Source organism: Bos indicus, chromosome 4 (genome assembly GCF_029378745.1).
Source record: "Bos indicus isolate NIAB-ARS_2022 breed Sahiwal x Tharparkar chromosome 4, NIAB-ARS_B.indTharparkar_mat_pri_1.0, whole genome shotgun sequence".
NCBI lineage: Eukaryota > Metazoa > Chordata > Mammalia > Artiodactyla > Bovidae > Bos > Bos indicus.
The window spans coordinates 29,357,633-29,384,216 of NC_091763.1; the positions used below are offsets into that span (position 1 = coordinate 29,357,633).

Sequence of the window (26,584 nt, forward strand, 5' to 3'; positions counted from 1 at the left end):
TGCATCATAGGTGGTAGAGTTTAATACATAAAATATTGAATCACTATGGTGTACACCTGAAACTAATATAATCCTGTAAATCAACTATACTTCAATAAAAAAAGAAAGAAAAGGTTTAGTTTCAGATGGAAAAATTAAAATTAAAAAATGCAATGTTTACAAATCCATGTTGGTTTTTTTTCTAAATAACTCACAATTGTCCCAAAACTATTTATTTTTTATTCTCTCTGCATTGATATTCCAAGCAGATTTTGTGTTATATTACACTATCATGGATATTAGATCCTATTTCTAAGCTATTCTATTTACCAACTCAGTCATCTTTTTTTTATTTTTGCATATCACTTCCAAATCAGGTTCTAATATCTTCAAGAAAAGGAACTGGGTTTTACTAATGCTTGTATTTTCCATAGGCCCTATCACTTTACATGTAGTAAATGTTCAATAAACATTAACATATTTATTACATAAATGTTTAAATTGAATATCCTGCATGCAATTTGCAAAGAATTTCCTCACCACTGTAAAAGGCTACATTTTTCAAGGTGAAACATGAAGTAATTTTGAAATTGGAGAAGGGGGATGAAAATGAAAGCATTCCAAGTTTTAAAATGCCATGTGAATTTGATTAGAATAATTTAAATTTTGTAGTGACTTCATTCTCCAGAGGCAATGTGATCATGAGAAAATACTTAGAGAGAGAATTTTAGTCGTGGGCTTACTCTGAATTACCAAAGCTCAGAAAAGCTTTAAGCTGTGTAATGATGTGCAAATCAGTCCACATACCATTGTGGCTCAACAGATGAACTATGTCAATGGTGAAATGTTGTCTTTACAATGTCTGCTGATACCTTTATTTGGGAGAACCAGCTGTGAATCCTTAACACTGCTATACATTTAGAGTATTGAGCAATAAAGCAATAAGATTTAAAATATATATTCATTTCTCCTCTTGACTGCATTTGAGTTTAAACGTGCTAAATGTTAAATAAAATCAGTATTAAGTAAGTTGTCCCTGTCATGTACAAATATGTGAAGCTTTCACACAGTTATTATATCAAATTGTACAGGATGACTTCAGGCTGAAAAGACTGCGAAACAATCTGTTTGATTAAGAAGACATTAAACTAGACCATCATAAAGAATGCTAGGATTACAAACTTCTATATAAAGACATGCTCACTACATCTATTAATGTGGGTAAAGAATTGTATAGTTCCAGAAAAGGAAAGTTATGTATTCAGTAAAGCCAAAGATATTTGATGTTATTTTTATGACAATATGCAAGTCTTGAAATAAGTATTTATGTATTTTCAATGTTGTTTACATTGTAAAATTAAAACAACCTAAATTACCATTACAAAAACTCTTGGGATAATATGTGATGGATTCTAACATGTTTCATTCCCCTTTGATTCTCTTTTTAGAGTAGTTTTAGGTTCCCAGCAAAACTGAATGACAAAGTACAGAGGGTTCCTTTTTGCTCCATACCCTCCCATATTTTGCTTCCCCGACTATCGACATTCCATTTCACAGCAGTACAACGGATGAACCTACACTGACATACCAGTATCACCTGAAGTCCAAGGTTTACATTAGACTTCACTCTTGCTGTATTTTACGTGGAATGTACAATGACATACATCCACCACTGGAGCATTATACAAAGAAGTTTCACTGCTCTAAAAATCTCCCATGTTCCATCAATTTACCCTTCCCTCCCCTTTTTTAACCTGGCAACCATCTTTCTCCTGTCTCCATACTTCTGCTTTTTCCAAAGCATATTGTATGGTTGGAATCATAGAGTATGTAGCCTTTTCACATTGCCTTCTTTTACTCAAGAACATGCATTTAAGGTTTCCTCATGTCTTTTCATGGGTGGATAACTCAGTTCTTTTTAGTGCTGTATAATATTTCATCATCTGGATATACATTGTGTATTTATCCATTCATCTGAAGGATATTCTGGTTGCTTCTGACTTTTAACAATTAAATAAAGCTGCTATAAATGTCCCATGTGCAGGTTTTTGTGTGGAGATAAGTTTTCAACTCCTTTTGATAAATAGCAAAGAGTACGAGTGATGGATAATGTGAGCAGGGTGTGGTTTAGTTTTGTAAGAAATCACCAAACTGTTCCAAAATGGCTCTGCCATTTTGCATCCCCACCAGTAGTGAATGAAGGTTTCTGTTGCTCTACAGCCTTATAAGCATTTGGTGTTGCCAGTGTCTTAGATTTGGAACATTTTAATAGAAGCATAATGATACCTGGTTTTAATTTGCAATTTTGATAGCTATTTTAATTTCATCAGTGCATAAATGAATAAATTCAGTCTCAGGAAAATTAAATAATTTGCCCAAGATTCTACAGCTACTAAGTAGCAGATTAAAAATTGTTTTTTAACAGATTTCAAAGCCCTTGTGCTTTTTATTCTGCAGGTTGCCTGTTAGCTAGACAAGAATAAAATTCAAATTCACATATGGAGAATACCACAGAGTAGTTTCCAGACTGATTATTACTTGTTTTAGTTTAGGTTCCTCTAGAAGAGGACCCTGAGATAAGGAAATATCAGGGAACAGTGGAGAAAGGAAGGAGGGAAAGGCAGTGAATGAAGGATGTTTGAATACACTTATCTCTATGGGCAACTGCAGCTTAGTCCTACAGGGAATCTAGGGAAACAGTGCTCAGTATTACTCAAAATACAGTGTGTGACAGTACCAGTGTTTGAACACATCCAGGAAAAATTATATATATAAACTACAAGCAATAACTTAGAAACTTTGATAAAAACTTGACATTTTTATAACATCCATTTTTCTAATAATTCATTTTACTTTTTTTCCAATCCATGATAGATTGAAAATGAAAAACTGGTCCCCAAATCATTTGAGAAGCACTAATATGAAACACAAGGCCCAATGTGACTCCTTTCAAGAAACAAGGGAGCCGGGGTATTTACATCTCACTTCCCATCAGGTCAGCCCTTGAGACTGTTCAGAAGTGCCCATTTCCCAGCACTTCTGGTTGGGTGGAATGAAGTAATATGCCTGTGGTGGCACATGAATGTCATTAACAATGGGGTCTGCTACAAACTTTATCAATAAAAAATTTCACAAAGCTAATAAATTAATTAAAACATCACATCTCTATAATCATCCTAAAAATGAATTAAAGGCTAAATATGCTTTAATTTGCTACATGCTACATAGAGAAAGATAATAGGAAGCTAGAATTTGACTATGCACAGATAAAATATTTCATTCAAAAGCACCCATGAAAATAAACAACATTGCCAAGCAAAGCACTGGTTAATGGGTAGGGTAGCTAAATTAAAGCCATATCATGAACAAAATCCAACTGTAGTATAAAGGAGTAGTCCATGGAATTCAGGCTATCTGAGTAATGAGTATTTGTCACTTTACAGGGCTTCCTTCAGCAACCTAAGATAATTTTGTTATCAGCTTGTTGAAATATTTTATTTTCCACTAAGGAAGCCAAAGGCAAGAGTTATTCCTTCCTTCTCTCAACTCTCAGAAAGCCAGAGGACTGGCATGTGAATAAAGACCTCAAAAATTAGATACTCTCAACCAGGATTCTGAACCTCTAGCAAGTGGTCCAAAGATGAAAGGATGAAAACAAAGCATTCTTATTTTTTGGATACTTAACTGCTACTAGTTACACCTTCCCTGGTTTCTGGCCTTATTTAATCCTAGGCTCTCAGCCTTCTGCTGATTCTGTGAGCTCTGAATTTCCTTGCAATAATTTCCTTTTTTTAACTTATGACAGTCTGACTCTCTTACTTGAAACCAAAAGTCATCACTGATATGAGGTGGTGGTGAACAGTCAGAGCTCTGACTCATGCCGGCTCAGTAATTCTCTTGAAGAAGTGAAATCAGTCTCTTCACCAAGTTGTTTTTTAGTTTCCACATTTCTACAATCGTTTTAGTTCAGCAGTGTTCTTTACGTAAAATTAGTCTGTGAGATGTTCCCTGAATAAAGGATTCTTCCTTTGGAGAATCTATTTGCATGTTGGCCTATTTAGTGCTAGTTGCTCAGTTATGTCTGACTCTGCCACCCTAGGGACTGTAGCCTGCCAGGCTCCTTTGTCCATGGAATTCTCCAGGCAAGGATACTGGAGTGGGTAGCCATTCCCTTCTCCAGTGTTTCTTCCTGACCCAGGAATCGAACCTGGGTCTCCTGAATTGCTGACAGATTCTTTACCATCTGAGCCACCAGGGAAGCCTATTTAAGTTCCTGAAAATTTTTCCAACAGGATTTAAATTTAACCCAGCATCTCCTTAAACTCAATAATGGAAGTCTTATTTCCGAAAATATTAACATCTCATACAATTAATATCCATAATATCCAAGGTATTTTCATCCATAAACTACCTTGGAAAGAGACACTGGCTCCAGCAGTTCATTTTTCTTTGTCTTTGCATCTGACGCTGGAGTTTATCAATAAGCACACATAAGTCCTTTGAGGAGTCTATGCGTTAGTCTATTATGTTAGGGGCTCTTAAAGCACAGTATATAAAGCACTATTTGAGAAGTTAGTAACAATGCATATTGTTGGGCATCACACCACATCTACAAATTCAGTATCTCCTGAAATAGTAAAGAATCACTCTACAGGTGATTATGTTATAGGCAATCTTCAGTTCACAGCATAAGGAACACTACTTTCTGTAACATTTCAGTGAAAAGTACTTCTTGATGGCTTCTATTCTTTATTATTGGAAGAATCTAGAAATCATAGTCACAATAACATATCCCACTAGCTCAACCATTCATCTCTAAAAAGTTGTAGATGAAACAAGTTCACAGACAACTTGTGAACATGAACTTAAAACCTTTGAATAAAACTTCGAATATCTTTGATCTCGACTTCAGAAAGATACAATATTAAAATGTGAATATGGCTTTGGCTGTAACCATGGGGTCAATGGGCTTCCCCAGTGGTTCAGTGGTAAAGAACCCACCTGCAATGCAGGAGCCAGAGGAGACACGAGTTAGATCCCTGGGTTAGGAAGATCCCCTGGAGGAGGGCATGGCAACCCACTCCAGTATTCCTGCCTGGAGAATCCTAAGGACAGAGGAGCCTGGTGGGCTACAGTCCATAAGATTGCAGAGTCAGACACGACTGAAGCAACTTAGCAGAAGCAGCAATATTCAGTTAAAGGCTGAACACACACTAAAAGGAGTAGTCTCTCAGATGTCTCTCTCACCCCTATTAACTGTCTGCAGCATATTCATTTCTCACCATAAACTGAGATATCAAGGTTAAAGGAGTAGGTTAGAAACTTAATTTACCCAATCTTATGACTTATTACTACTAAAGGATTCTGATTATAGGAAGCCCAAAATGAATAGCTAAAATGTTATTTTTAGACTATACGTGAATTTCATTTGCTTTCATTAACATAAACAATGAAATATCAGCTGTCAGAAATTTCAAAGACAGCAGAACATGATAGAAACAAAAATTACTCAGGTCACTATCTTCTTAAGCATTGTTTTCTTTGTTAGAATTCTTCAGATAATATATGAAGAGGACAATACTACATTTATTCACAATAAATACTGTACATTTTTCTTACAGGAAAAAGGTGAGTTGTGGTGACAGTTTTTTGTTGTAAACAAGCAAACTTTGCCCCAAGCGACTAGTTATATTTGGTCTTAGAATATGGGGAGGAAGGAGGGAGGAGGGTTCAGGATGGGGAACACATGTATACCTGTGGCGGATTCGATACATGGCAAAACCAATACAATATTGTAAAGTTAAAAAATAAAATAAAAACCAAAACAAGAAAGAAGTGAACCATAGTGTTTGCTGAATTGCAAGATTTGGGAGAATTCACTTTTGTCTTTATAGCCCCAAATGTACAGATAATTTGTTAGTAAATAGCTTGCAAGGATCACAGTCTTGCAGCTGGAATATTCGCTTATTTTGATAACCAGAATTATGACCTCTTCGCAACTGGGGAGTGATGATATATGGAGCTGTGCTTATTCTTCCATGTCTCCATAAAACTGGCATCCTGACATAAATTTGCATGAGCTCCATATAACACAATATGAAACTCTTTCCAAAGGGCTTCAAATTTACAGCCTTACAGATTTATATGTTTGTTTTATTCCTCTTGCTACACAGTTGTGTTGACTTAGTATAGAGCATAGTGACATCTAACAATACAGAGTTTAAAAATTTGTACATACCTTCTCAATTTCACATTCTCATTATTTGCATAAATTTATATCTTATTTAATAAGTAACTTCCATTTACATTTCTAGCACTAAGAGTTAGACTTTAAAATGTTAGGAAACTTTGATGTGATAGTCACTCAACAACGCAGTGTACTTATATTAACACATCCTTACAGAGTTTATGGATTGACCTTTTTGCTTTATTGTAGCACTGAACTGTCTCAAAGGTGGCTGCATTCCTTAGAATTCCAAAGAACTAATCTCTGGAAAATACACATACTGCTTCACCAAAGAGTCACTAATCCGAGCTTGAGTATGTTCCTTTTGTGTTCCAATTTCAAATCTTCATCCCCATTCCAGCTGTTTCTCAGGATCTGTCCTTTAGGACCACCAAAAGCAAAACTATAGTTGTTCAAACTTGAAAGTGAGGAAAGAAAAAATGAAGCTGGGCTGAATATAATTTTATCTACTTAGAGTACATTTCCAATAGTGGAATTATATTTACAATTATCTTTTTTTTTTTTCAAGTTTGGGTCATTCATTCAGTCTCTCAAAAGGACTTTCTTTGTAGATCCAGAGCACTTGTAATTAATTTTCGAACTAGGCTCCTGGCTTGCTTAGCTAACTAATACTGTGGGCCCCAGTGTGCAGTCCACACCTGAAAAGGGGGAGTTTTTAACGTCGTGGTTTATTAACCAGGTACTTTCCATTCACTCAGTTAACAATTAGAAAAGAGAAAGAACAAAAAGAGAGAGAGAGCGCGAGAAACCCTCCTACTTGTTTTTTTACTCCAAATATGGAGATGGAAACTATTAAACAAATAAGAAGGAGGGAAACTCCCGCATATTTCACCTTGACCTGGCTGGAATGCTGATGCTTGTAAGAGGTGGTGCTCTATAAAAAAAGATCGGGCTGCTAGTGGACAAATGAGAGGTCAGACTTTACCACAGGGAACCTCTCCTGCCCCTAGAGGAAAAAGAGAACCACCAGACTGTCTCAAATTGGAAACAGCGCCTTGTTTTCAATCAGGGGGACTGGGTTCCCTCCCTCGGCCTAACGTCGTAGTAATGCGACCCAAAGAAGCGCGCGGCTTTCCTGACAGTTGCCGAGCATAACACCGCCTCCCGGCTTGTACCTAAATCTCTGAGCTGTAAACAGGCAGAAAGGTCCTCCCACCTCCTCTCCTTAGCCTCACTCTTCTGCTTCGCCGCCCTTTGTAACTCCTTTGTTCCGTTTATTCGGAAGGTGACGCTTAAGGTCAAAAGATCCATTGTGACTAGCAAAAGCCCAGGGCCACCACGAGACTCTGGGAAGAACAGGGCTGTCCAGCTCAGGGCTGAGGCTCCAAGTAGAGAAGGAGCCGTGAGAAATTTCAGCCGCATCTCCGGGTACAGCCCCTGCGGACCGGCCCAACTCTCCAAGGGTTGGGAAGACGCTCGACAATCTTGCGGTGGGGCAAAGGGTGAGCTACTAATTCTGCAAGCAAAATGGGCAGCGCGCACCATCGGAACAGAGGGTGTTGGGGGCAGGGAGAGGCCTCTAGACTCCACTTAGTCTGTGGTAGCGGCCGAGCAGTGAGTATCTCCCAACAAAGAGGCGCGCAGCGTCGGGGTCAGAGGCTGGGACTTTCGCGCAGCTGCCATTCTTGCTGAGCGTGTCTCCGCGCTTGCTAGGCGAGCATTGGGGTGCAAGGATTCCGGGAGGAGGGGGAAAGAGAACGGGCTGTGCGATTCCTGCTGCGCGGCTACGCATCAGGAGCTCTTGTGAACGATGGGAATGGCAACTATCAGAGCCAAGGGGGAGAAAAAGAGCTGGAGTGAGCAAAACAAAGAGCGAGTGTGGGCCGTGGTGACTTCATGCCTCACCAATGTCCCGCCCACGCTGCTTCGAGCTGTTGCTGCCGCCGGAGCCGCTGCCGCCGCGCCTGCGGGCGGCCGGGGCAAGGAGCTCTGTAGCGTGGGGCGGTTTCCTAGCAACTCGCCGCCCTAACGCTCCTAGCTATCCACACTTTAGGAGCCCCAACCCCCCTCACCCCAGACGAGGGCCGGGACAGGACCATTCCTCCCCTCCCCTCGCCAACTTCGCCTCTCCGGAGTGCACCCCAGAGCGCGACAGCTGTCCGGGCTCTGGACGGCGGCACGCCTGAGCCGCACACTGGGGCCAAGAGAACCAGGGCACGAAGCTCCCGCCCCGTGAAACCAGGCTCCTGCGCCCCCGCGGAACCTCCCCTCCTGAGCTGTCCGTCGGTCGTGCGCTTCACTTCGGGTCAAGCAGGGAGCTGCGATGCCTCGCACTGTGTCCGCCGACGCCGGCGGGGGCTTCTAGAGCGCTCGGGGGCCGCCTCCCCTGGTTGCTGGCACCTCAAGCTTCCTCCCTCGCTAACCAGGACGCTGTCGTTTCGACTTTGCCTGCTGCTCAGCTGACGAGGCTGCAAAGCTACAACCAACTGAAGTTGGCCTCCCTGCCCACCTGTGGAAGAAGCTCGAGCTGATTGATGCGCCATCGACTTTTTTCCCCTTCGGCCTCGCCAACGTCCCCTCCCACAGATGCAGCATCACCCACTGAATGTACATTAGGCTGGTTTTTCCCCCAGCTTCGGGCTTTGTTTGGGTTTGATTGTGTTTGGCTCTTCGCTAAGCTGATTTATGCAGCAGAAGCCCCATCGGCTGGGAAGAGACAAAAGCTCTTTTCTTTGTCCCAGAGCGGGCTGCGGAGCCTTTGCTGGCGTCGCCGCCTCGGGCCATTGGCCGTCAGAGGAGCTGCTTCTCGCGGAGCTCTTGGGACCCGCAAGATTGCTGAGCTGGGAGGGCCGCCGGGGCCCTGAGATGCCGAGCTGTGACCAGGCCGGCGTACCTGCAACGTTTGCTCCGAGCCGCGGGGTCCGCCTGCTGGGCCTGCTGGAAACGTCCTAGCAACACTTGGCACTTCGCGCCGCGGAGCGCGAGCGCGCATCCGGTTAGCAGCCAGGCGGCGGGCGCGGTGTGGTGCGGGCTGCTTTGCATTATGTGCCGCTCGGCCCTGGTTTTTTTTACTGCCACATTAGTCTGCCTGCAAAACTGCAGGCCAGGTCCTGTCCCGTTCCTCCGGGCGGCCTGGATGTTTTCAGTTGTTCTTGGACTGGGCCAAAGTGGTAAGTTGTTTTGTTTTCTTTTGTTTTCTTCCTTTTCTCAAAGGTCTTGGGCTGTCAAGAAGAGCATCCCAACCAGGTAAGTGGCCGGGTGACAGCCTCCAACTGCGGAGAACTTAAGAAGGGCGGGTGTGTGGCAGCATTCTCCATCGCAGGCAGCCCAAGGGAGGCCAGGTGTCAAGCAAGCATTTCCTCCCTGGAGTGACGGCAGTAACTACTTGTATCAGGAGACACTATATGAGTTGCTCAAGGAGGCAGTAGTAACAGAATGAAAGTTTGGAATGGTGGTGGATATTTACAGAAGCCAGTTTAGCTGTTCCACTTCATCTTTGAAGGTGTCCTCCTTGAAGGCATCCTTGAAGATGCTTCCACATGTTTCTAGCATTTTGGGTCCACTACCCACTAGCTCGCATTTGATTCAAGCCTGAGAATCAACTGGTATAATGAGAGTGATGGTCCTGTTTTTGAGTCCCTGAAGGAAAAGGATAGCAGCATACGTTTATTCTACCATAGTGCTTAGCCTGAATGAACTGAACACATATGAAGAATATTCCTGCTTTAAGTCACTGTTTTTTTCAGCTCAAAAACCAATTCCCAGCTAAATGATCCCTCAGTGAGATCAATGCCTGAGACTGAGACTCTGAGACAGAAGCCTAGAGCAAGATTGCCAGCTTTCATTCCAGGCAAGCCACTTTTGTCAGAACCACCTGATTTGGAAAGGATACTTCTTTATAAAGGATACCATCTTCATTTTATGAATCACAAAGAAAAGCTCAAGTCAAATAGCGTATGAAAAGGTGTTTTGGCACTTCTGAATTATATGCAAATTTAAGGTGGTAGTACTGGATTGTTAACAAACAGTAAGACAAAGTAAGTAATAGCCATAATCATGAATTTAGGATAAGTTCTTACTGGCATTAAATATAAGGCAAATATTTATTTTTACCAATGCAGTGATTATTGCCATACTTTTTAGAAAATGTTACTTTATCTGTGTTTGGTCACTGAACCTTTAAATTCTATTAGAGCCTTTCTCTCACCTCTCCTGTTCAAGGAGACTTGTAATTGTTTTGTAGACTAAACTGTTCCTCTATGCTTTGAATAGTCAAATTTCTATATGATTAAATAGAAATTAAAACCATCAAGTCATAACCATATAAATAAGAGTCTATAATGGAAAAATGCTATCAATTGGTTGCATATATAGCTGTCTGACATTTGTTTCAAAAGATTTACCCAGCTATGTGAAATGAGAGCAATTAGAATTAATTTTTAACTTGTGGTTGTTTTTTTGGCTTGTAAGTTAATTTTAAGTGAAACTTAAGGCAAAGGGAAATGTAACATCATTAATTGTCTCAAGTGAAATACTCATTTGTTGCAAATTTCCCACTGACTATAACTCCATCCTATGTTAATAAGTAACAAAGTATTTTTCTGGATTTTGTAAATACACACACACACACACACATATACATTAGTAAAATGATCAAAACTTGTGTCAACAAAGTATATTTTGTCCCCAGTAGGTAGACAAAAGAAAAAGCCATACTTGCCCCCAGATTATGCTAGTAATAGTGAGTTTTTTAAAATATATTCATTGTGTTTGTTAAGATTAGTCAGGTTCTCCTCTAATAGCTGTATTTCCATCCAGTGACTGTAGCTGATTTGAAGCAAATATTATGAATGGACTCCCTTGCACCTGCAGTTGTGAAAAGGGAATGCTTATCTGAAATCAGAACAAGGCATCCTTTTCCCAGTCTCTGTCAATATACAAAGGTTTCTGATGTATACTGGTTTGCACTACAGTTAAAAACATGCAAAAAATTTAAATTATAGCCAGGACAAGTCAGAAAATTAGAGATCAGCGTAAACTGTTGTACTTTTGTGATATAGCTACAAGTCTCAAATTATATGTCTTCACAGTACAAATTAGATGCTTAAAGCAGAATAGAAATTTAGGTATCAGTTACAAAGGAAATCTTGTTCCCCTGCTTGGTAGTTTACACCAAGGAAATGTTGAGGGCAATAAAGCTAAACAACAACAACCAAAGAAACCAGCTGCACGACTCTGGGTTTAATTTTCGAAGTAGAACGTACAAGTCCCAAATATAATGAATATAGTGAGCAAGGGGGATGTTATTAGTAAAATCTGAACATTATTCTGATCTAGAAAAAAAATTATTGGAGTTTGTTTTTCAGCTTTTGTTGGTGGGAATTACCGACAATCAGAGAAACAATAACACCATAAAATGGTTAATGAGTAACTAGAAAACACTAAAGAATACCTAATGGTTAATATTTGAAGAGTTAATGTAGGAACACTGCTTTTTCTACATTTGTTAGTTTTGGAAGGCTAAAAATCATTTTAACCTAAATTTTCATATAACAATATGAGTGAAAAATTTCAGAAATTACCATTTCTTTTTAAAAAGTGGTAGCTATTACAATTAAATTTCATCTTCTGTGTATAATCAACTATTATTTTACATAAAAATCAACTGGATTACCATTGTTTTGTAAATGTAGTATTATTTTTACCTCAGAACATATTTTATAGAATAAGTCTTTTCAGAACTCTTTATGCTTACCTAAAGTGAAAGGATATTTAAAAGAACTCATGCTTAATTTTTAAAAATCCAGTTTTCCAGATTATTTACACAATAAGCATGCAAAGTGCTTCTGTCTTAAAGTAACTGAGATACTTTTTGATAAAAAGCTTATGCTATATATGAAAAGGGCTTCCCAGGTGGCTCAGTGGGTAAAGAATCCACCTGCAATGTAGGAGATATAGGCAGACATGAATTCTAGCCCCGGGTCAGGAAGACCTGGAGGACGGCATAGCAACCACTCCAGCATTCTTGCCTGGAGAATTCTATGGACAGAGGAGCCTGGTGGTCTACAGTCCATGGGGTTGCAAAGAGTCGGACACAACTGAAGTGACTGAGCATGTACAAACACACGTATATTAAAAGGCAATGTTTATGCTGTATATATTCAAATCATGTAAGTAGCTGTTATGATTTGGATAATGCCATACAATTTCTGAGCCCTCAAACTTTGTTCACCTATTATCAAATTATCAGAAATTTCACCATTTAATGGATTTCTTTGGATTAAGCATGGTATTGACACTCTGTTTCTTCTAACTTTTAACTGTATATTATGGAAATTTTCAAACAAGCACAAGAAGAAAGAAAGGTGTAAGGAATCACCATAGGTCCATAACCCAGCTTCATCAACCATCAACTCAAGCCAAACTTCTTTCATGTCTTCCTCCCACTCATTTTCTTTCCCCAACAAGACTCTTTTGAAGCAAATATCTCATATCACTTTGTCCTAAAATATTTCAGTAAATCAAACTACTACTAGAGGAGAAGCACACATTTAATCACCACAACATGAATTTTTTGGGCTGAAATTTAGGGCCACAAGAACATCCACTATCTTCAAAGGGAAGAATGTAGAAGTGAGGGAGGCAAGCAAAGACAAAGACAGTTTTAAGCATTTATTTTGCAGTGGTTCTATTATATAGCTCCACTAAAAATATTTGTTAAAGTATCCATGTATGTGAAAAAAAATGTAATTACTTTATTCTAATTGAATCACAGCAGATATACTTTGCTTGAGTTTCAGTTTTAAAGACTGTTCCCCTCTCTCTTGAATTGTCATTTTTCTCCTCTAGATCATTTATAGCATATGCATATCCATACATGCTGTAATAACTCTCATCTTTAATCTCAGTCTCCTTCATAGCAAAAATTCTTGAAAGAGTTGTCCCATACTTGCTGTCTCCAATTCTCCTCACCTTCTCTATTAAACCACTGCATTTAGGATTTCTTTATCATCTCTGACATTATGCCACTCTGTTATGATTACAGTGACCTTCCTGTTGTCAGATCTGATGATCAGTTCATCGTTTTCATTTTTCTTGACCTGTCATTGGTCAGCGAGTTGATACTGTTGATCACTCCCACCTTTGAGGCACTCTCTTTGACTTCCTGGACCCACATTCTCTTGGTTTAAGCTCCTTATCCATTCCTGATGTTGCTTCTTTCTCATGTTCCAGCCTCCAAATACAGGAGTGGCCCAGGATTCAGCCCTCAAATGTTCTTTTCTAGATATATACTGGGTCTCAGGTGGAGCAATCCAGTCTTGGGTCTTAAATATCATTTCTATGCTGACAGCTCCAGTCCTGCCCTCTTATCTCATCTCCAAAGGGTCTAGCAAACTGCCTATTCAATACCTCCACTGTAGGTCTAGGGTTTCCCTTGTAGATCAGCTGGTAAAGAATCTGCCTGCAATGTGGGAGACCCGGGTTTGATCCCTGGATTGGGAAGATCCCCTGGAGAAGGGAATGGCTACCCACTCCAGTATTCTGGTCTGGAGAATCCCAAGGACTATGTAGTCCATGGGGTCACAAAGAGTTGGACATGACTGAGCGACTTTCACTTCACTTCACTGTAGGTCTAAAGATAACCTTATGATATTCAAAACTAAACTTCCCATTTTCTGCTTCAAGCTTGCTCCTTTTACACTCTTTTTCATCTCAGTAAGTGATGTCAGTCTCCCAGTAGTTCAGGATAATACTTTGGCAGTGCCCTTGATTTCTCTAACACCTTCACTGTCGATCCCTGGGTTGGGTTGATTTCTCTGTTTCTCCCACATTCAACAGTCAGTTCACCACTTCAAGTGCCTAAAAAGCTGACTTTGTGGTCATTTTCTTTTTTTGGCCATTCAGAGTTGATGAAAGTTGAATTAATACTGTAAACTTTTTTTTTTAAATAAAGGATATCTTCAAATGGTAGAACGATATATAACACTCTATAAAGAATAAGAGGACTGACCAGGTAGAAAAAGTTCTTAGAATATTACCAGCTGATAATTTTTTAAAATGTATTTTTAAAAGTATGTTTAAGTCTTAAAGATATATTATTTATTCATGAATATATTTGTGTACTAAGCTAATTAATCTTGATTGGACTGAAAACATAATTAGTTAATAACAATAAAACAAGGGAAGTAAGAGGATATAGTTTAGAAGAGAAAGGGACATTGTTAAATAGGATTTAATGTAGACAATTAATAAGATAATCAGTTTCCATTCCAATTTGATATTTTTATGAGATGTAAAAGTATATGATATATATGATATAGCAATACTATATTGCCTTTTCAGTTTCCCTGTACTCCATTTTGAATGATCCTTCCTTGAAGCAACAAAGTATTTGAGATAATCTGGTTTGTGTTTAACAGTTTAGAGCCTTTTCTGTCCCACCTGTTAAATTTCATTTATCCAGGTACAGTTTATGTTAAATTTCTTACTTTGTTCACCATGCCTTTTCCCAGGGCCATTCTGTTGACCACTAGATGGATGTCAGAGGGTACAGTTTTTATCTAAAGTTCTTTAAACTTTAATAAATGGGGCCTGATATGCAGAGACAATCCAGTTTTCTTTAAAAATGTAATAAACTATTTGCCTTGTGATACAGTCTTCCTCTTGTTTGTACTTATTAAGCAAAGATGCTCAAAGCTTCCTCCTTGAAAGTGCCTGTTGTATAGCAGTCTCCATTATTTACATGACATCTTTTCACAGGTTTGATAAGTCTCAGTGTGGAACTTACATAAAAAAATATTTTTTTATATTATTGAATCTTACCTTACCAAACTGACACAAGGAAATAGTCTTTTTAATATGTTCACTGAATGACCTGAAAACAGTCATAACCAATCCTGTATTGTTTATGCTCAGTCCTCCTTTGTCCTCAAAACTCGTCCCTGATGGAGTCCAAGTCTATACATTTAGAGAAGTTTTGCCAGCATGAGGACTGTGAGGCCCTAAGTATCTTCTCCAGTTCTATATGAAATATATTCTGTAAGCTATTTATTGATTATAAAAGAAGCTATAGAAAAAAAATAATATTTTATGCTTATGCATATTGCATTTTATTAAATTGAACAATCAGTGAGCTTAATAAGTAGGTGATCTAATTGGTAACCTCTAAAAATGGAACTTTTCCATTTGTATCCGAAAGATGTCATGTTAAGTATGGCTTCTATATGTAGTGGAAAGAAAGTGCAATGCTTATGTAATTTCACAAACAACTGGGTACTCTCTCTCTGTACTATGCACTGATATAAATGATTTAAATGACATTAATTTAATCTTCATAATATATCACTGTGAGAGAGGTAGATTTGTTATTCCTGTTAAAGAAATGAGAAAACTGCTGAAACATAGAAGAGATAAGTAACTCATTCAAAATCACCTAGCTAGTAAGAAGAAAAGATGGGATTTGAACTCAGTTATGCTGCCTCATAATTCATTTTTAAAAAGTTTCTAGATGTTGCTTAAAGTTATACCTTCAGTGTGACTGTCAGATAGAGGGCATTGTAAGGAGGCCCATGGCATATTTGGAAAAAGGTCTTTCATTCATCCCTTCTCAACTGTTGGTGTGCAAAGGGAATTGTGGTGGAAATCTGGGTGTTTTAGGGTTGTCCAGGAGGCAAGGAAGTGATGGCCACAGGTGAGGGCACATGTGAGAGCACAGGAGCCTAGAAACAGAGACTGGGACTCCTTCCCTGGAGACTGCTGGATGCTCTATAATGCTGTTGCCCTCACAAAATAACTGAAGAGAGGAGGATAAAGACGAGAATCGGGGTGTGGTCAAAATATACTTTCAGTGGAAGCCCTCGAATGCTCCGACTCAACCCTAAATGCTTCTCACTAAGGTTGTTTTCATATGGGAGCAAGAAAGGGAGAACACAAGTGGCCTTATGAGAGTAATCTGGAACGAAACTCCGCCTCCCAAAGGATTTCCAATGTGTTAAAGATGTGTATGACTTGTTATGAGACAGAAAGGAAAAGGGAAAGTTCAAAGAGTTCAAAGAAACAAAATCATGATGCAAGGCATCACATAATTGACCAACATAGGGCTTATCACATTCCTAGCCACTTGGAGCCATGCTATTATAGAGCTTGATACTCTATATTGTTTAAAATATTCGTATTAGTTTTTCCTCCCTGCATTTTTACAAAGTAGGTGTCCCTTCAGCTGTTAAATATTTGTAGTGATTAGTCACAGCCAACAGTCTAACAGTATTGGTCATTTAGAGCATGGCATTTCTGGTGTGTGCCAGGCTCAAGGCATCTGCTGCTATACTTTCTTCAGGCAGACGTTTTTGCTGTTTTTGTGTCTTTATGAATTTGAGTGTTTTCAGTTTTATAACTATTTGACAATCAGCAGTTAGTTCACATCTATGTTGACTGCCTACAGATTTCTGAAAGTGGTGACAGGTACATAGGTGATCAACATGTAGAGCTTGTTTAGTGAAACTTCACCCTTGTTTCCTGGACAACCACATAGGAATATGGTATGGGACACTCCTTATTTTTTTGGTTCAGTCAGCTTTGTTAAATCTGGTATCAATGCAGATGTCTAGCGTTCCCACCTCCTTCATGGCAAATTTCCAGGTATCTTTGAGTGTCCAAAGGTCATGCTTCTTTTAAAGCCTATTTCATATATGCACAGGATGCTGATGGTTTATTTTCTGGTCACCACCCCACTGATGGCAGAATTGCCCTCTTGCTCACCAGTATTTTCCATGGGAGTCATCCAAAAAGAGCAAGATATTGTGACTCTTCAGGCAGAAGTTTAATGCTGAGACATTGAAAGCTCTATCTAAGCACTAAGAATACAATGATGCTTACATTCTAATTGAAGAGGACAAATACATATTATATATCATGCGTATATATGCATGATATATTAATATAATTACAATTTATAATATAGAATATATGTCATACATACATGTATATGTGTGTATATATATATGTGCATGTATATATATATATATTTGTGTGTGTATGTGTGTGTATGGTAAAATGAAGAAAAAATAAAGCAGAGTGAAGAAAGTGTTCTGAGAATGACTGGACAGACTATTATATACAAGACAGAGTAGGCCATTCTAATAAAGTAACATTACATTTCTTGAATGTTTTTCTTTCTATGGTAAACTTAATATATTTTACAATCTTTCTTATAGTTTAGCTCCTTCTTGAAAATGGGAGGCAAAAAGATATGCTAGGATTTCTAAGATGTTAACAGTAATAGGAATTTTTTCTCTTTTGCTATTAAAGGGGATCAAATTTTCACTTATGGCTAGGAAGAAGAGAGTTCAAAGGTCATGAGGGGGTGACAAGATGATAAATAAGTGGGTGATTTTAAGATGACTAAAGGAAAATGGAGGTTTTTGGTTTTTAGCATCAATTCTTTGTTCATAATGGCTTATCAAATCTATCCCCTCCTTTTAATACAATGCCACTAGGGTAGAGAAAGCCTGAAATAGCCTTCATTCCAGGAGGCAAATCTTTTGGCAAATTCTATGCGTGTCCTAACCAGTCTCCATTATTTCAAACCTTTGTCCACATTTTATCTCCCTACTCAGAACCTTCCATAGTTTCCATTGTCTTCAGGCTCCTCTGTATGGTATGCAAAGCTCTTCCGGAACATCCCACGCCTAACATTGTGGCTCCTTGTTCATACCCTGTCTCCTGATCAACCTGTGACCTCCTTGAGAGGCGAAATTGTTCCTGTTGATTCTGTGTTTTCAATGCCTGGCACGCAACAGGCCCTAATAAATTATTTTAAGTAAATGACTCAATGAATGAGGTGAGGATAATAGTGATCAGTTTTAAATTGGATAGGTAAGCAAATAAGCCATATTTAGCTCTAATTATCACTAGAATTTGATTTTTAAGAAATATACTTTTCTTTTAAAAGTGAGTTCTATTATGAAAGGTTTAACACTATAAAAGATGTTTGTTTCTGCGTTCCCAGTCCACTCTGAAAAGCAGTCTCTTGACTTGATAGGCAAATCTTTAGCAAAGATCAAAACAGAGACTTGGTACTTTTTAATCTACTTTTTACAAATCTGTTTTGTTTTTCAAATTTCTGTGATTATTTTCATTGTTTTTAATTAAATATGAAAAGTAACCCTCATCCCTTATCCTCAATGTATATTTTTAAATTGATAACTGTTTAGATGATAGAAACTGAAATTTGTAGTCATTTTAACCAAATACTAAAAAAAAAAATGTAATAAAAGACTAGCTATTCTAATAACTTTAATCATTATTCATCCAGATTTTCTTAAAGCATCTATAGCTTATAGTTAATATTTGCAAAGTATATTCTGTATGCAAGACACATGCCTATATATGTGGTATGAAAATATATTCTTTAATGCCCACAACCCTCTGAGGTATATACTCTGATAATTGCCATCTTATAGGTAAGCAAACTAAAGAGTCACTGGGTAACTTGTTCAAAATCTCTCACTTAATAAGTAATAGAGCCAGAATTCAGACCTGCATGCATTTGACTCTGCACTCTAAATCATCACTACAGACTATTTTCCAGGAGTAAGAAGAATCTGTATCATGGGGCTTTGGGGCCCTGCTCTGGATTCCTGGATTCCCCAAGGAATCCATGGGGCATGCCTATCCAAAGTCTTCAGTTCCCTTCTAGATCATCTTTAGAATTCTCTGCCCAAACAGCCCCAAACTACTTTCTTTAGACTGTGCCATCCATATGCCAATCCCTTGGAGAGGGGAAATAAATAGAACTTGGACATGCAGGCTTGAGTATCCATGCAGGTAAGTTATAGGCTATTTGTAATGCAGAATAAAGCTAGAAGTGAGAGAAAAGAGGAGAAGATTGAGGGCTGGAGAAATAACACACTGCCAAGTTCCCAACCAGAAATCTTAAAGAGTTCAAAATTCTAAATTGAGACCTAGCCTTCGAGGTCATTATCAATGCATGCTTATGAATGTAGGAAAACAGAACTTATTTTACTTAACAGTTTCTTAGCCTGGGTTTAAACTGTTAAATATTTAATTCTGTTATGCCTGCCATCATTTGTGCTCTGGTTTCTGGCCTAAAATAAGTTAAGGACAGGTCTGTCTAGTATATTAAATATTACTGGGGTGAGGATGACAGACAATGAATACACCATACATCACTGAATAAAGAGAACTACTTTATGTCAAGGTAGTTTTGGTAAAATTCTTAAAATGTGTACAGATTACACTGAAATTTATTTTCTTGTAATTAGTATCATAGAGTCTAGTGTATGTAGATTTTTAATTTAGTTTTACCTTTTTATTTCCCCTTATTAATTTAAAACATTATAGAAAAGAACATTTTACTGACATGAATTAGCCAATTTGGTTGAGTTATTCCGTTGGCATATATATATATTTAATATTTGTAAGTAAATTAATGTGTACAAAAAATACTGCCATATTGCCTTTATGGACTAAAAGTGCTAGTTTTCAATTTAAAAATCAGTTTTAATGTGACTTTCTGTTTTTACAGGAAGTAAGTTAGTATAATTTACATATCAAAGGAAAATGTATTAAAAGTCAAAACGGTTTCCACTGGGATTTTATAATTTAATTAAATACTGTTCTACCTTTCAACATAAGGACGAAGATCAATCCTGGTACCGCTGCTGCTGCTTAGTCGCTTCAATCATGTTCAACTCTTTGAGAACCCATGGACTGCAGCCTGCCAGGCTCCTCTGTCCATGGGATTCTCCAGAAAAGAATACTTGAGAGGGTTGCCATGCCCTCCTCCAGATCTTCCCAACCCAGGGATTGAACCTGGGTTTCCTGCATTGCAGGCAGAGTCTTTACCACTGAGCCACCAGGAAGCCCAAATTCTTGTGAGGAAACTACTAACATTAAATAAAAACGTATTAAAATGATCTTATCTGACATTTTAAAAGATTCCCAACTGAAATTAGTTCAGGAAATAAGCATAAGATCATTAAATTAAAACTGCAGTGTTAAAGTATAATGGTCTTATTGGATATATACTCTTCAGATGATTCTAAAAGACACTTTTATTTTGAATACTATTATTCAAAGTATTAGCAGTTCATATTTTAAAACAGCACACAAAGTCTTAAAAAGTGGTCTTTCATGCTGATTTTATCAATGAGCCAAATATCATTACTAATGTTGTTTTGGAAAGAGTTGTTGCTCTCTTTCCTAGGTGTTTTCGTTGATGCTTCATTTTAATCTACATATACTGTTACATTTGTCAGAGTTGGCTGCCATTCCAGATCAGCAGTGGTACATTTTGATTATTCTAGAGAACTTCCCCAATAATCACAGCCTCCATGTGGTATAGAATGAGAAATTCAGAACAGTGACCAAAGGCTATTTCAAGCTATAGTCCATGGGAGACACTGAATTTGGAAGGGCTGAAAATGGGAAAGGCTGGCAATGAAGACAGAAGAACAGAAGACTAGAAATATGTTAGCCCTGAAGAAATGTGACAAATACTTATTAGTTATGTGAGGTGTGCAGTGGCTTTTGGTCAGGAATGTTTTGATGTTTTGGACTCAGCCTCCTTTTAGGATTGAAAGAGTTAATATACTGATAGTAAAATATACCCACAGTCAAGGTAATGTTGTTCCAAATATACATATGGTAACAGGGTTCTATCCTTAGAATTGAACCACAAACATTTTTCAAGGCAGAAGCATTTTTCCTGATTTCAACGGGGGCCATATATTCAGTATAATTTCCTAGTAACTATTGCAGGTACTAGGTAGGGAAAAGAGCTTCATCCTTACACAATGAGGGATGACCATCATCCTCTGAAGGAGCTTCAGAATATTATGAGTTTGAACAAAGAAAATATTAAAAATTCAAAATTCTACAGGATCTAAGAAGGTCCTTAAAAAATGCCAGACTAGAGAATGTCTTTTTTAATCACCTACTCAAGTCAGCCTTGGAAGTCAGGCTGGCCACACCTAATGGTGTAAGGTATTCACTGATTGCAGTAGAACAAAGAATACAGGAAAGTTTTGAGGTATGCAGAAATTGCTGTAGAATTGGCTGTTCTAGTTGAAAACAAAGAACTCATTGTAGCAGAACTGAATTATTGGCAGAAAAGAGACCTAGCTGGTCTCTTTCTTAATATAAGGCATACCTCCCAAGGTATCACTCTATTATTGTCTTTCATGCATTTGGTTTTGATTTATATGGTGAACTGAGGACAAGTGAACCATAATTTGCAAAGGAAAACCCTCTAGATACATAAGGCTCAAGTTCCAAGAAAATTTATCTGGAAGATGATAACACTGAAAAATACACTCAAGAAGGGAGTCAGTTTCAGGCATCCTGAACTTTGGTTTAAAATGTCCCTTTCAATGAGTGTTTCATCCAGCATTACCTAGAACCAGAGCCCTAAGGTGAAGCTTAATATGTATAATTACAGTGCCCAACCCCTGCGGTTGGTAATGGAAACACAAGGACTAAATATTATTGGTACCAGTATTTAGTTCAGAGGATATAGCTTGTTTGATGCCTCTTGAAGACTTGAAGACCACACCAGCCACCAGATACTTGGTGTCATCTAATGGAACTAAGATGGGGTGTTAGAAGGGATTCGGCATCCTGAGTATGTACCTGTGCCCTACTGAAGACAGCATAGCACAGATGCAAAATAAAGCCCAGGGCCCCCTGTTAGGGAGCACATGTTGCTGACCTTGGCTACTTGGAGGTCAGCAGAGCACTGATGCCTGAGATCATTGTTCTTGGACAACAAGGCTGCTGGATAGATTATCTGGTGGTAGACTTGTTGGGGTAGAAACCAACTTACAGGCATTTTCAGAAATCACATGTCAGGGATTTTGGAACAAATTTGCCCTCTTAGAAATGTGTTTTGATTTTGAAGTTACAAAAAAAAAAGACAAGTGCTGTTTATGACTGAATTATTTGGTGGTGTAGAAATGTTTGGTCAGTTAGACCTATAATTGCATATTATACCCTGCTTTCCTAGAGGGCAGCCTTCTCAAATACTACCCAGATGGGTAGTATTTTCTCTTACATTCAGTTCAGTTCAGTTCAGTCGCTCAGTCGTGTCCGACTCTTTGTGACCCCATGAACCGCAGCATGCCAGGCCTCCCTGTCCATCACCAACTCCCGGAGTTCACCCAGACTCACGTCCATTGAGTCAGTGATGCCATCCAGCCATCTCATCCTCTGTCATCCCCTTCTCCTCCTGCCCCCAATCCCTCCCAGCATCAGAGTCTTTTCCAATGAGTCAACTCTTCGCATGAGGTGGCCAAAGTATTGGAGTTTCAGCTTCAGCATCATTCCTTCCAAAGAAATCCCAAGGCTGATCTCCTTCAGAATGGACTGGTTGGATCTCTTTGCAGTCCAAGAGACTGATTGGGCACCTATAAATTCCTTTGGGTTTAATTTTTTAAACAGAAAAGACCATGTACAGAACTTGGATTTTCTTGGCCCTTTAACTAAATTACATACCTTGGAGATATTTTGAGTTTGATATCAGACCACTTCAATAAAGCCAATACTGCAAAAGCAAGTCAGAAATTTTTGGCTTTCCCAGTGCATATAAAAATTACAATTACACTACTCTATAGACCATTAAATATGCAAAAGCACTGTCAAAAAATAATTACATACATTAATTTAAAATACTTTATTGCTAAAAAAAATGCTAAGTATTATCTGAGCCTTCAGTGAATCATCATCTTTTTGCTGAATGGGGTCTTGCCTGGATGCTGATGTCTGCTGACTGATCAGAGTGGTGGTCGCTAAAGGTTGGAGTGGTTTTAGCAGTTTCTTAAAATAAGATAGCAGTGACGTTTGCTGCATCAACTGACTCTTCATTTCATGAAGGATTTCTCTGTAGCATGCAATGCAGTTTGATAGTAGATACAGCAGTATTTCTTTCAAAACTGGAATCAATCCTGTCAAACTCTGCCACTCGTTTATCAACTAAGTTTATGTAATATTCTATGTCCTTTGTTGTCATTTCAAAAATCTTCATGGCATCTTCACCAGGAGTAGATTTCATCTCAAGAAACCACTTTCTTTGGTCATCCATAAGAAGCAACTCTTCATATGTTAAAGTTTTTTATCATGAGATTATAGTGATTCAGTTACACCTTCAGGTTCCACTTTTAATTCTAGTTCTCTTGTTATTTCCACCATTTCTGCAGTTATTCCTCCACTGAAGTCTTCAGTCCCTCAAAGTGATTCATGAATGTTAGAATTAACTGCTTCCAAACTCCTGTTATTGATATTTTGACCTCTTCCCATAAATCACAAATGTTTTTGATGGTATCTAGAATGGTAAATCCTTTTCAGAAGTTTTCTATTGACTTTGCCCAGCTCCTTTGGAAGAATCGTTATCTATGTCAGCAATAGCCTTATTGAAATACATGTAAGAAATGTATTCCTTAAAGAAAACTTGAAAGTTTTATTTACTCCCTTACTCCATGGCTGCACAATGATCTTGTGTTAGGAGGCATAAAAATGAATTAATCTTGAATATCTCCATCAAAATGCTTAGGTGACTAAGTATATTGTCAATAAGCAGTAATATTTGAACAGAATTTTTTTTTGAGAAGTCAGTCACAAAAGTGAGCTAAAAATATTCAGTAAACCATATCATAAACAAAGATGCTCTATTCCAGGCTTTGTTCTTCCACTTATGAAATGGAATAAGTGCAGGAGATATAGTAAATGAGTATTGGCTTCAACTTGAAGTTACAGTTGCATTAGCCCATAACAGGAGAGTCAGCCTGTCCTTTGAAGCTTTAGAGCCAGGCATTGACTTCTCCTCTCTAGCTATGAAAGTCCTAGATGATATCGTCTCTCAATATAAGGCTGTTTTGTTTACGATGAAAATTTGTTGTTTGGTGCAGCCTCTTTTATCAATTATTAAATGAGCTAAATCTTCTGGATAATTTGCTGCAGCTTCTGTATGAGCACTTGCTGCTTCACCCTGTACTTTTATTTTATGGAGACGGTCTTTCCTTAAACTTCATGAACCAACCTCTGCTAGCTTCAGACTTTTTCTGTGGCCTCTTCACTTCTCTCTGCCTCCAAAGAACTGAAGAGAATTAGAGCCTTGCTCTGGACTGGGCTTAGGCCTCAGGGAATGTAGTGGCTGCTTTAATCTTTTATCCAGACCATTAAAACTCTCTTCATATCAGCAGTAAGGCTGCTTCACTTTCCTATCATTTATGTCTTCACTGGAGTAGCGCATTTGATTTCCTTCAAGAACTTTTTCCTTCTATTCAGAACTTGGCTAACTGTTTGGCACAAAAGACCTAGCCTTCGGCCTGTCTCGGCTTTCAACCTGCCTTTCCTTACTCAGCTTAGTCATTTTTAGCTTTTGATTTTTAATTGAGAGGCATGAGATTCTTCCTTCACTTGACTGCTTAGAGGCCACTGCATAGTTATTAACTGGCCTAATTTTATTGCTGTAGTGTCTAAAGGAATAGAGAGGCCTGAGATGAGGGAGAGAGAGAGGAGAATGGCATGTCGGTAGAAGAGTCAGAACACACTTAATATTTACTGATTTTCTATAATAGTAACATCAAAGATCACTGGTCACAGATCATCATAACAAATATAATAATAATGAAAAAATAAATATTGTAAGAATTGCCAAATGCTGCACAGAGACATAAAGTGAACAAATGTTGGTAAAGTGGTACTGACAGACTTGCTTGATGCAGGGTTTCACAAACGTGCAGTTTGCAAAAACACAGCAACTACAGAGCACAGTAAGATCAGATCAGATCCGTCGCTCAGTCGTGTCCGACTCTTTGCGACCCCATGAATTGCAGCATGCCAGGCCTCCCTGACCATCACCAACTCCCGGAGTTCACTCAGACTCACGTCCATCGAGTCAGTGATGCCATCCAGCCATCTCATCCTCTGTCGTCCCTGTCTCCTCCTGCCCCCAATCCCTCCCAGCATCAGATAAAGTGAAGCGCAAAAAGGTGGGTGAGCCTGTAGATGCTTTTAGCTCTACGTTAAAGAATTCAAGCTTCAGAGTACTCCAGAATTGGGCCTTTGAGTCCTATGGAGCTGCCACAGTGGTAGAGGACCTACTGACTGGTCGATCCAATTTAAGATATTTGTTAGAGGCCCTTATTGACAAGCACAGAACACCCAGAAAAATCCCAAGAAATATGGGATTACCTAAACTTTGGTAGTATCTCTCCAGCATAGCAGCCCTCCTATATATGACTTACCTACAAGGAATTTGGGTCACCAAGAACTTTACACTTAATAGAACAAATTTACCTTTCTAAGGTTTGGGGGATGCTGTACAATAGGTGGCCTGAGAACAGTCTGAATTAGCTGGTCATACAAAGAAGGCTATTGGATGTTGCCGAGATATATAGTGACCCCCATCGATCTAAAAGATCACAGGAGATGCTACATGAACACTGGGAGACTAGCAAGGAATTCTAGAATCTGAGAGGGCATTATCAACAACATATATAACTTAATTTAGATATTAAAAATGGCATATTTGGTAAAAAAAAAAAAAGGCCTTTCATTCATCTCCCTTTTTAACTGTTGGTGTGCAAAGATGAAGTATGGTGGAAAACTGGGTATTTCAAGGTTTTTTAGGAGGCAAGGAAACAATGGCCACAGGTGCACTTGCATGTGAAAAAGAAACCTAGGAACAGAGTTTGGAGTTGGGTTGTTGTTTGTTTGGGAACAGAGCAGAATCTCCCAGGGAAGAAGGGGTAGATAAACTGACCTATCTCCGCACACTCAGTGGATCTGAAAAATGGATCTGACAGGGTGGAGAGGCACTCAGGAGCCTGGGTCATGCTGAAGAAGCAGCTCCTATTTACCATTCAAAAATAATCGTACTTGATTATATATTTAAAAGGGTTTCCCTGGTGGCTCAGATGGTACAGAATACACTTGCAATGTGGGAGACCTGGGTTTGATCCCTGGGTTGGGAAGATCCCCTGGTGGAGGGCCTGGCGACCCACTCCAGACAGAAGCCTGGCCGGCTACAGTCCATGGGGTCAGAAAGAGTCAGACAAACAACTGAGCAACTAACTACAAGCACATATATTTTAACAGGTAGCTTGGGAGTCTTTAGCAGAAGCACAAATGTTGAACGTGAAAGGGGTGAGACATGAGGTCCATGGGAAACTGAGTGAAAAACAGATGGGTTCAGAGATTAGACCTGGGGTGTTGCAGGATGATTTAATTTTTCCGAATGGAATGCTGCTGTTTGCCAGCATTAATTGATCCAGCTGAATGGACTGACTTTCTGTAGCAACTTAACAATACTCTGTAATCTCTAACAGATAACATATATTTGGGAGCCAGACAGAATAGAGATGTAATCATGTAATAAAAGGATCTAGCAAATTCCTGAAG

The 26,584-nt window shown here is 38.7% G+C and overlaps 1 protein-coding gene and 1 pseudogene across 1 annotated transcript in view; one reads left to right on the forward strand and one right to left on the reverse strand.

The window, feature by feature from the left end:
• Window positions 1–3,858, reverse strand: part of LOC109557862 (large ribosomal subunit protein eL6-like) — a 77,227-nt pseudogene extending 73,369 nt beyond the window's left edge.
• Window positions 3,859–9,203: 5,345 nt separating this feature from the next.
• ITGB8 (integrin subunit beta 8) overlaps window positions 9,204–26,584 on the forward strand; it is a 96,811-nt gene continuing 79,430 nt past the window's right edge. Inside the window, exon 1 of the mRNA XM_019958522.2 lies at window positions 9,204–9,336. Coding sequence (XP_019814081.2) covers window positions 9,210–9,336 — 127 coding nt within the window. The 5' untranslated portion in view covers window positions 9,204–9,209. The remainder of the gene's footprint in view (window positions 9,337–26,584) is intronic.